Below are 12,013 nucleotides of genomic sequence, written 5' to 3' on the forward strand. Positions count from 1 at the left end.
GCCTCAGAAGAAGGCAAATCTTAAACCCTCTTGAACAAACCTCCCAAGAAAAACCCCTTGAAGGCGCCATGCACACACACACACACACTTGCACACACCCAAGTCACACTTCTCAGCCTCAGAGGAAGGCAATGGCAAAGCTTGCCACTAAAAACTAACTGATGATGTGAAACGACAAACACAGGAGGTGCTCCGACCCTTGGAGAAGAGCCTCCCCAGGGGTCTTGTTGGTTGGGAGGGTGAGCCACCTCTGGGGCCAAGTGGCGGTGGGGTGGAGCAGGGCCCCAACAGACAGGAGGGCTCTGGGCCTCCTCTAGCCAGGGCCCGATGGCAATCACCCAAGGCAAGCCCCAGAAAACCCTCCACGCTCCAGCACACACACACACACACCCCGGGAGGAGAGGGAGGAGGAGGAGGAAGAAGAAGAGAAGGGGGAAAAGAAGGAGAAAGGGGGAAAGGAGGAGGAAGGAGAGCATCAGGAGGAGGAAGACGAAAGAGAAAGGAGGAAAAGAAGAAGAAAGGAGGAGAAGAAGGAGAGGAGGAGAAGAGGAGGACCAAAAAAACCCCAGGATAGGGTTGCCTTGGTCCAAAACAACTTGAAGGCACACAACAACAACAACAACAACAAAGGAAGGAGTTGCTGGAGCTTGGCTTCAGGAGACACCATCTCCCTCCCTCCCTCTCTCCCCAAGGGGCTTTCCTCCTCTTCCTTTCCTCTTCCTTCAGGGGCACATCCTCCTCGGGCTGCAGCGAGGCCAGAAGGGTGGCAGCAGTATGGGCCTCCACCAGCGCCTCAGCCATATTTCTCCCCCAGCCCAGGCCAGCCACGTGCAGCAGCCAACAGCAGCTCCCTCCGGCTTCCTCCTGGCGGCTGCGATGGCACGCATACGTGCCAACGGCCCTGCTGCTGCATGTTTTTTAGGCAACCCTACCTTGGGCCCCCCTTTGGCTGGGGGCCCTGGGGCAGTGCCCCGCCTGCCCTCCCTTAGCTACGGGCCTGTGGCCGTGGCAGTGGGTCTGGGTCTTTCTTTCTTTTTCTTTTTCTTTCTCTTTCTCTCTCTCTCTCTCTCTGCCTCCTCCTCCTCCTTCCCCCCCCCCCGCTCTTCCATTTATAGGGGGGAGGTGGAGGGCGGAGGGCAGAGCCAGGAGGGAGGCGCCCATTTGGAGGCCCGATGTGGCCCTGGAGCCCTCGAACGGCTCCAGCGAGCACACCGGGCCTCCTAGATGGGTGCCGCCATTTTGTTATTCAAAATGGCGGCGAAGGTCGCGTGAGACTTCTCCGCCATTTTAAAGAACAAAATGGTGCCCGGAGTGGCGGCAATCGGCGGCAGGAGCGAGCAGGGGCTGGTCCTGGTGCCTCCACGGGCCGGATTCGGCCCGCGGGCCGCAGGTTGCCAACCCATGCTTTACAATATATAAACCTAGTGTCCCCAACAAGCTGGGGACTCATTTTATTGACCTATGAAAGGATGGAAGGCTGAGTCAACCTTGGAGCCTTGGGATCAAACTCACAACCTTGTGAATGCAATACTTAGCCACTGTGCCACACAGTACATGAAGGATGGCAAAGTTAAATGTTTGGGGCAGGGGTGAGGGATGGATACAGGTATAGTCTGACATCCAGATACAAGTAGAGGAGTACCAGGGGGATGCCATCTCTGCAGGTGGTCATACAGGGCTCCCCCGGGTTACGAAATTAATTCGTTCCGCGGCACCATTCGTAACCCGAAAAGCATTCGCAAGCCGAAGCCCCATAGGCGCTAATGGGGAAAAGCTGCGATTTGGTGCGAAAAAGCGCCAAAAAGCACCAAATTTTTTTTCGTAACCCGAAATAACCTTCGTAACCCGGAACAGTTTTTTTGAATGGATTTTTTTTGTAACCCGGAAATTTCGTAACGCGGCGCATTCGTATCCCGGGGTACCAGTGTACTGTGTTTCAAAGTTTGTGTCACCTGGTACTTAACAGGTATAGGGGGAGCATGTCCAGCACGTCCATGTTGCAACTGCTGGTGCTTGCAGCAGGTCCCTTTGAGGACCTACCTGTGACAAGTGCCTCACTTTATACCCCCTGAAAAAAAACCTGAATCTAGAAACTTTCCTTTTAGTTACCCACAATTCCAACAAATTAACACTATGTTTGTGGGCGTTGTAGATAATTCAAGTCTTGGCTCCCCTGCTGAGATGACAGTAGTTGTGCATTTGTCCGGACATTGAGGAAATTCCTTCCTTCCTTCCTTTTTCTTTTCCTCTCGCTGTTCCTCCTCTTTTCTAGATCTTTTGTAAAACCACAGCTTCACATTCTGGAAGTTGTCACTCCCCAACATTAACCTTTCTCAGCTCTGGGGCAACCTTTGCTGGGTAGTGACAGCTCCCAGGCCCCATTGAAAACCCTTGGGGCTGTCTTGTTGTTTGCAGTGGCACATTTGTGTGGGAACGCTGTGTGTCTTCGATGCAAGGGAATGGGTCCAGAGAGAAGCTACAGGGGCCAAGAGCTTTGTTTGTTTGTTTGGACAGTTGCAAAAGAACTCCCGAAAAGAATGTAGCTGTCCAAACATGAGCTGAGCTGGTTGGCTTCAGGTTTCCTTTTGTCACTTTTTGGTTTCTTTAATTTGCCCTGTTGTTCAAAGGGGGAGCCATTGGTTTTGCAGCCAGGATGGCTTGGCTGAGCAGCAGATAAAGGAGCGTGCGAGGCAGGGCTTTGCTGGGCTTTGGCTAGCTAGCAGTTCCTGATGCTTTGTGCGTCTTTCCCCACATGGGACTGCTGCTGCTCTCGATGCTGCTCTCTGCAAAGTGGCTTAGTCAGTTAGCGTGAGTGAAGAAGGCTGCTTAGAAAGGGAGGGAATTAAAGGCCCAGCCCTTGCGAGTGTGCAGCCAAAACATGGGGCTTCCTTGTGGCAGTACGTGTTGTACTTTGATTCCTGGGCTGTGTGTGTGTTTTGGTTTGTCTTTGGGCTTGACTTTCCTCCCTTCCTTCTCCAGCTTGTGCAAGTATAAAATTTTAGTCAGGTGGGGGGGGATCAGCTTTTACACTAGAGCAGTGGTCCCCAAACTGTGCTCTTTGGACTTAAGCTCACAGAATCCCAGACTATTGGCCAACATGGCTGAGGCTTCTGGGTGCTGAAGTCCAGCATCTCTTAAAGGGCAGAGTTTGGAGACCATTGCATTAGAGCCAGGGGCTTGCAAACATGGGTTCCCCAGATAATTGCACTTTGACAAGCTCCTACCAGCATCACAGGTGATGGGGGAACCTGGGAGTTGCAGTTCAGCAAGAGTGGGGTAATGCAATTGACTCATATAGAAAAGTAAATTGAAGATGGAGATTGCAACCAGGATCCAAAGAGTTGGGGCAACTAGTTGTGTGAACCTTGAAGTGGCCTTTGGGTAGCATTTGTTGAAATGTCTCAATCTGTCTTCCACTGGATAATAAAAGATCCAATTGCATCTGGTCTTGAAAGTTAAATAAGGTCAGCCCTGGTTAGTGCTTGGATGCAAGATGAATAGTGGTTATTTAATTCATTCCTTTGTCTTGATTTTTACAGGCCTGCAGTGAGATGGTACACTCTGTTTTCTCTATAGCTCAGTGTTAGAATATCTGGCTTATGTGCAGGAGGCTACAGGTTGAATCCTCAGTATGTCCAGAGGATCAGATAGCAGACAATAGTAAAGGTGTCTGTTGCAGAGTCACTGCCAGTTCTAGCAGAGAGCAGTTGTTACCATCATAGTGTTCTTCTGTCCACACTAACTGTCTGTACTGACTAGTTTTGTTACTGTTTCTCAGCCCTTTTCCTCATCCTGAAATAAGCGTCTACACAACCCTTTTGTTTGAAGCATAATTTGATGTTTATATTTTGCATGCTGAAGTTGTACAGGGATTTTTAGTAGCAATAGGAAGATGAGTTCTGAGCCTGTTTCATTTTCTCTAATTTTTGAGACCATCATAATAACCACTTCAATTTGCTGTAAATTTGGGAACAATCCCAGAGAATGTTCTGCGTGTGTGAGAGAGCAAGAGCAGCTGTAATAACAGCCAAGATGCACCATCCAAGTGCATTTGGGAGCCAGCTAGATACTTGATGGGCAAATTGTAAATATTTCTGCTGGGAAATGTGCTCAAGGAAAGCCTTGGCTGTGCTGCCTGGGGGATTCTGGAAGTTATAGTCCAAAAAAGTAGATTGCCAGGCTCTCTGGTCACTGGTTATGCTCACTGGTACCTCATTGTTAACATGCCTGAATGGCGGTGTGCCCTCAGACACATCCAGCACAGTGCACATTGAAGGAAAAGATTGATGGTGTGTTAACCCATCTTTCACCTACCACCCCTGCACCCAACCTGATGTCATCCAGGTGGCTGATAGTATAGGGAGATGTAGTCCAAATCAAATCAGAATGCCATGAGTTGGGTTAAGTTGATCTTCTTACTGAAGCAAAGCCCCAGAATTTCCTGGAACACTGCTAGCACCTACATAGTTAAGAACCCAACAAAGACTTCCTGGTGTGCACATGTATTTTACTAAAGAATCACCATGCAAGATGGTGCAAATTGTTACTTAACAGCTATTTTTCCTCTCTGCTTTGTCCCCCAGTTATATGAAAACCCCTCAGTAACCATGACAGGAGTATTGAAAAGAAAATATGATGAATTGGAAGACGACGCTCCCTATTCCTCTTCATCATCCTGCTCTCCTTTCTCCTCCTCCGCTTCTTCAGCTTCTTCAGGGTGGGAATCAGATGAGGAAAGCTCACGAGGAGGTGGTATCAAGTCCAGCTTGGCCTTAAATTCAGACTTCACCCGTAAGTATTAATTACATACTGTACAGTCCTCCCTCTGTTTTCGCGGGTTTTGAACCCGCATCCCTCACTTATGTGCGAGGGACGAACGGAGGGGGAAATAATGGGGCACATACCCAAGATGCACTCCCACAGCCCCGCACCTATATTCAATATATGAATATATACGAAACTCTGTTTTTGCGGGGGGTCTAGAATGGATCCCCCATGAAAACAGAGGATCGACTGTATTTGCTAACCTACTCACACAGTACTCAAGGGAGCATATTTTGTTCTCCTCTACCTGTTTTTATCCTTCTGACAATTCTTGAGAGAGAATGAGTAAGCCTGCCGTTACTTAGTGAGTGTCATGGTTGAGTGGGGATTTGAACCCAGTTCTCTGGGGTACTAGGGCTAGTCTACACATAAGTGTATTACATGAATTGCTGTGGATTTTTGCACATCCACATCCAATGTTTAATTGTCTTCACTTCCTGTGCAAATTCACATTTATTTGCCCACCCTCTGCCGAAAATGCACAGCCATGCAAATTCACGCAGAGGTGGATGGATGGCCTCACATTTGATAATATACATCTTTTCGGAAATTCATAGATACTCCGGTAAAAACGGCGAAGCCTCTTTCAGCTGAGTTTGTGGAGTTATTTGGGGTGTGTGTATGGAATAACTTTATGATAAGTGTGTCTTAGGGTCACTGTAAGTCAGAAGGCACACAACAACAATACAACCCCCCTGAACTCCTCTGAATTGCATGCAGTGGGTTCATATTCAGGCAGAATGAGGAGTATTTTAATCATGTAGACAAGCCCCTAGTCCATTGCTCCAACCACTACACTACATTCTTTAATATCAGCCTATCCTTTTTTTGTTTCATGCAAGCACATGTGTTTGTCTATGTGGTTTTCTCCATGTCGCCTTCAGTTTGGCAAGCAGACACATACTGTATAACACTGCCGCTGCTCAGAACAGAAATTGGCAAAACATTTGGCCAGACCTGGGATCCTAAATTAGGCTGCAAATTTACCTGTGCAGAAAGGGATCATTAAGTTTAAATTGATGGAGCTGTGTATCGAGAGGGGAAAGGAGCTCGCAGTTAAAAGATGGAATGGACAAAAACCTAAGTGTAAGATTTCATAGTAAGATAAGGATGATGTGTTTGAACCAGAAGGGAATATGTTTTGGGCAGTGTTTTGCATTATTGGCTCAAGTACATAATATCTCAATCCAAGCTCAGTGATTTTTTTGTTTGTTTACATTCTTCTAAAATGAGCAATTGCATACTGACAAATTATCTTTAGACACACACAGTTAATTTTTTAAAAAAACTAGCTGATTGAATACAAGTAGAATCCAGTTCTGAATAATTCCAGTTTATTCAGCAAAACATGCAGTGTGCTAAATTAACATTTTCTAACTGCTCAGCTGAGGTCTTTTCCTAGTGGTTCTCAGTTCTCTATCTTTTACAGCCATGATCTACACCTACATTCTGCAGAAATGCCATCTGTTACCCTTCTAATGAAGGGCAATAGTTTTAATCAATAAATCTTCCTTTGGACCTCTGGGAATATTTTGTTTCTAAGGTCCATTTAGTAGACATTTGCAAACCTGCTGCAGTCTCAAAATGCTTTTGGAAGTCATGGAATGACAAAGACTCTTTCTTTTTGTGTTCTGGCCTTTTGTGTAGTAACAATGAACTTCCTGTGTTCCCTGCCTTGATTGAAGGGGGGGGGGGGAGCATTTCAGAAAATTTGAAGGAAGAGGAATGACTGCATATATTCAAATACAATCAAAACAACAATAACAATAGTTATCTTACATTTCCTCTTCATTTTTCACTTTTTCTTTGTAAGTGTGTGTGTGTCTGTGTCTGCCTGTGTAGGCATTAATGAGAAAACCCATGGCTGAAATGACATCTTGTTGATACAGAAAGTAGAAGACTGACATAAACCGGTTCATGGTTTGATTCACATACAGTCAGCCCTCCACATTTGCAGCTTTGAATTTTGCAGATTTGATTATTCACAGATTTGAGTGGTATGTTCTTCCATACAAATCTCTAGGTCCTCCAGCACAATTCACCTGGAAGTTGATCTTAGAGTGATGATGAAGGACCTAGCATTTGTAGGTCTTCCAGTGCAATTCTGTGGTCACATTCTAGTGGATGTTGTCCGTAGAGTTTTGCTGGAGGACTTAGGTGTTCTCTCAAGTTAAAGAAAAATAGTGGTTGTTTATTGGTAGTTTTTCCACTTTCATGAGAGTTCTGCACCCCTAACCCCAGTGGATGTGGACAGCCTACTGCATTTAGCGTCCTTGAATGAGCATCCTATTTTCAGAAGCCTCTCTGCGTTTGTAGTGGTTACTGGTTTTAACAAACATTACAGGCTCCTCCACACTTCAGGAAAATTCACACTGCAAGAAATACAGCCCACTGTATCCACCAATTTTTTATCCATTGATTCAACCACCCATGGCATGAAAATATTCAAAAACAACATATGTTCCAAAAGCAAACCTTTATTTTGCCATTTTATATAAGGGGTACCATTTCACTGTGCCATTGTATTTAATTGGACTTGAGCATCCATGGATTTTGGTATCCATGGGGGGGCCTGGAAACAAACTCCAGTGGAAATCATGGAAGTCGCAAAGTAAAATATTACTAAACCAAACTGGGGTCAGTTAAACCTCCCTGCGAGGCCCAGCTGACCTGTCATCTCCAGGCCATTGCATTGGGCATTTCCCCCAGTTTTGTGGATCTTTCTGCAGGAGTCATGAACATACCTTAGATTTTTCTTTAATAAAAACCCTCTTGGTTTTTAAACAGAAGTTGCAAAAAAATCAAATAAATCCATATTTTGGGGGCAAGGGATTAAACTGAAATATGTCACTGCAGCTCAAATTGTGCCGGCGTTGCATTTGAGCTCAGCTTTGGATCAGCAGTATTGCTGATAACTGATTTGTGTGTGTGTGTGTAAAGGATCAAGGTTATGGTACCTTCAACGGCTAAGCTTTCCATCTCGCCTCAGCAAACACCCTTTGTAGAAGTAGGGGAGGGTGATGGTGGTTGAAAACCGGTCACTATAGATACTGCATTTTTAATCCTTGGCTTGTAGATTCCTTAGCAGCTGTTGAGCTTCATTCCTCTCCCCAGAGAGGCATGGGCCTCATTATTTAATATAAGGAAGAGTTGTGCCAATTTTAAGTAAATGGATTCCAGATCGATCTGGCCAAACCAGCGCAAACGTATCTCATAGATGCACTTAGATTGGTTTGACCCTTGCATACTGTATCTCTGTTTAATTGAATTCTGTAAATTGCTATCTTAAGCTAAAACTGCTGGAAGCTTAAGCATGTGCCATTATTCATAGTAGAGAGGGAGCAATTTTCTTGTGTTTGTACTAAATTATTTTGCTAGGATTAGAAATGTGGGGGACCCACTTCGGCATTTGGGAGCAGCGTTGGGCGTTTTATGTTCCTCCGTAATTGAAATAAATAGTTTGGAACAGAGGGCTGTACAGACACGTCCTGCAAGTTGTTGCATCTGCAGCCGGTCTGCATATTTTGGCGACATGTGGTTAATTTGCATGTGATTTGCATAACCCCAGCAGGTGTCACACCACAGCTGGTGGGCAGCCTGGGCTTATTTGATTGTTGTTGTGGAATTCACAGCCCCAAAAGACTGAGATGGAGGGCAGACCGAGTCCGTTTTGGAGTTCAGTTTTACCATTTGTGTTGTGAGCCATAAGTGGGTATTCTGCAATTCTTATTTATGTATTAGTTTATTGCTAGTGGTTTGATCATTGGACTATGACTCTGGAGACCAAGGTTTGAATTCTTGCTTGGCCAGAAAAACCCACTAGATGGCATTGGGCAAGTTAGATTTTCTCAGTCCCAGAGGAAGGCAAAGGTAAATCGCTTCTTAACAAAGCTTGCCAAGAAAACCCCATGACAGGTTCTCCTCAAGGCTGCCACAAGCCAGAAAGGCACACAACAACAACAACAAGGAGGAGAAGGAAAGAAATTCTGCTTAAACATTAGGAAGAACCTCTTGACTATAAGAGCTGACTGCTTCAGAGGATAGTGGACTCTCGATCTTCAACTAGTGGCCCTTGTGGTCCCTTCCAGCTCTCAGATTCTATGATTCTGTGTCATTTAAATGTGGTATAAACATCTTTTAAAAAAACCCAGCTCCTATGCTTCTCTATACCTTAGTTTTATCCTCTTTAGTGTTTATTGTTTTAAATTCCACTGATTGCTATTATACTGAGTTTTTCCCCCATTGTGTTTGTTTCCCCTTTGTTCTTGGTACTTAGTGTCATAATTGGTCTTTTTGAGTAATAATAATAATAGTAATAATAATAATAATAATAATAATAATAATAGGTTTTATTTATATACCGCCCAATCACTGGGAATCCGAGCGGTTTACAATAGAGGGGATAACAGACAGTTCCCTGCCCACAGGCTTACAATCTAAAAGTTATGATTGTGATCTAATTTTTCTCCTCCCAAGCTGTCTTGGAAACCTATTAAAAAGCACAGTACAGAAAACAGATGTACCTCAGTTAACAAAGCCTCTGACTCTGGCTGCATCCGCACTGCAGATATTATCCAGTTTGACACCACTTTGACTGCCATGACTCAGTGCAGGATTCCATAGCACTGAGCCATGGAAGTTAAAGTGATGCCAAACTGCACTAATGCAGCACAGATGCAGCCAAAGAAGCTCCTTTTTTTAGTGGCCACCTAGCCCCAGTTTTCCTCCTCATCCTCTGTCTAGCTGGATTTTTAAAGCAGCAGCAGCATTAATAGGACAGTGAAGGAGAGCTGGAGAAACACAGATTTTCATTACTGGGTTGCAGCAGCAGATCTGCATTAAATCATGTAATAAAGCTTAAGCTGGTAACTAGTGGGATTCTACTCCAAGCAACCTTACTCTAGCCATGCCTGCCTGCCTACCTAAAAGAGACATTAACACAGCCACTGCCTTATTGAGCATGTGTGAACAGTAAAACAAGAAGAAATTGAGTGGTCTCTAAAATGTTTTTGTCTACTTGTACAAGGCTTATGTGGTCTGGCTGTTTTATTTCACATGGGCATACTGTTAGTTTTTAATTAGGAACCTATCACCATTGTTTCCCCCTCCGGTACCAAATTTTCTGTTAAAGAAGCAATACCCAAGAGCACATCTGTTTGTTCAATGAAGTATACCTGTTTTCAACCCTAAGGGTGCAGACTTGGCTCTTTCTGTGCAAAATTCCATCTGCAAATACATGGAATTTGCAGGTTTGGGGATAGGGCTGGAGAAAGAAACAGATTTGATCTGGGCCTGACATTCTTCAGCTGCTTAAGTGGGGCAGCAGGGAAACCTACTGAAAGTGGCTTCATATGGTGAGGGAATCATCCTTCTGGTACCTCCTTCACGATTTTGGATGACAATTGCTATCATCCCTAACCATGCTGGCTAGGGATGATGGGAACTGTCGTTAAACCCATCTGGGGGAGCACAAGGTCGATGCTGATGTATTGCACTGCTGTCACCTGTCCTTTTTAAGCACACCTATGTGCCGCTGTCTATATTTCAGAGTTGGTGATGTGAGGTTAAGAGTCACGCTGAATGCCTCTTAGTGAGTTTATGGGCAGAGGTAAGATCTGAACTCAGGTCAATCCAGCTTTGTGTTTACACGCTTAGCTAGTCACTCTTTCTTCCTGCAAGATTCCTATCTGTGTTGAGCAGTCTCTCCTCTGGGCTCCTTCATATTTTTGGCAAACCAATTTGAGCTTGCTGCTTTTCTGCTCCTGGTCCATGCATCTTTTAAAAAGTCTCTCCTCTAAATTTGCATCAGCTGAGGGAAGAAGCACCTGATCACAGCCAGCAAGGTTAAACGTTAAACTTTTCTAAAATGCATAAAACTCATGTTTTGGAAGCATGGGCTTTTAAGATAAACCAGGCGCTTGAGCTGGCTGTGTTTACACTGGGATCACCTGCATAAAGATTAACTGCTCTGCAGCTGCTCTCAAATTAGCCCCTTGAGATTAGGCTATAGATTTACAGTTCCTCCCAGTGGAGAGCAAAGGAAATGTCATCAAAGCAGCTGTTTTGAAGATTTCTTGCTCTGTCTCTTGTGCTCTCCATTCCCCTTGTAGACTCCTTCTTGCAAGCTTCAGCAACTAAACTGTTTGGGTGTCTGTGTCACCCCTCCTTTTCTGGTGTGTGCATATATATATATATATATATATATATATATATATATATATATATATGGCTGCCACGGCCTCTCCAAGTCTCCTGGCTGACAATGCGCAGATGGCGAGCTTAGGCAGTTAAAGTAGCGTGCAATGAATATTTCATGTCCCCGGTTGCTGTCGGGAGGACAAATTTCCTTGAGAAAAATTGCAAGCGCAGCAGCAGCAACAACAACAAGAAGAACAACCACTACCTTGTGGGATTCTTGCTAACCCTGCTTTGTGTTTGTGTGTGTGTGTGTGTGAAACGGGGCTTGCCTGTGGGCTGAAATCTGAGCCAAGCCAAATATACATTGGAGGAGCATGTGGTATAGTCCTCTGGGGACTACTAATGCTTCAGAATGCACCTGGGTTGGAAAAGATGAGTGGCCCTGTCAAAGGTACCGGAGCATCGCGTGGGCAAGAATGTGACCTGAGATGTCTTCCAGCTGAAACCTCACCTGATCGATAGGCTGCATTTGCTTTGCAAAAATAATGCAGTTTAACACTGCTTTAACTGCCGTGGTGCATTGCTTTGGAACAGTGGGATTTGTAGTTTATTGTGGCACCAGAGCTCTCCGGCAGGGAAGTCTAAACGTCTCACCAAACTACAAACCCTAGCATTCCATAGCACTGAGCCATAGCAGTTGAAGCAGTGTCAAACTGCGTTAATTCTGAAGAGCAGATGCAGCCCTAGATGCAACCAAGCTCTCAGCGTCCAGTTCCACATTCTTCGTTTGGCTACGAGAATAATGCTGCGCTATCTTACAGGGTTGTTGTGAGGAAATACTGACAATATTACCATTGGCAGATGAGCAGGACACAGATTAAATAATGTAAAAGCATTTGAATACTGAAAAGTCTTGTACAAAAACCAAATAGTATTAGGTTGCAGAGATTGTACACTGGTACCCCGGGATACGAATGCGCCGCGTTACGAAATTTCCGGGTTACGAAAAAAATCCATTAAAAAAAACTGTTCCGGGTTACGAAGGTTATTT

General features: G+C 44.9%; 1 protein-coding gene across 2 annotated transcripts in view; it reads left to right on the forward strand.

The window, feature by feature from the left end:
- Positions 1-12,013, forward strand: part of CSRNP1 (cysteine and serine rich nuclear protein 1) — a 100,536-nt gene that overhangs the window by 80,248 nt on the left and 8,275 nt on the right. For both annotated transcript variants that reach the window (XM_042472724.1, XM_042472723.1), the window contains exon 2: positions 4,584-4,791. In XM_042472724.1, coding sequence (XP_042328658.1) covers positions 4,608-4,791 — 184 coding nt within the window. In that variant the 5' untranslated portion in view covers positions 4,584-4,607. The remainder of the gene's footprint in view (positions 1-4,583; positions 4,792-12,013) is intronic.

Source organism: Sceloporus undulatus, chromosome 6 (assembly GCF_019175285.1).
Source record: "Sceloporus undulatus isolate JIND9_A2432 ecotype Alabama chromosome 6, SceUnd_v1.1, whole genome shotgun sequence".
Taxonomy (NCBI): domain Eukaryota; kingdom Metazoa; phylum Chordata; class Lepidosauria; order Squamata; family Phrynosomatidae; genus Sceloporus; species Sceloporus undulatus.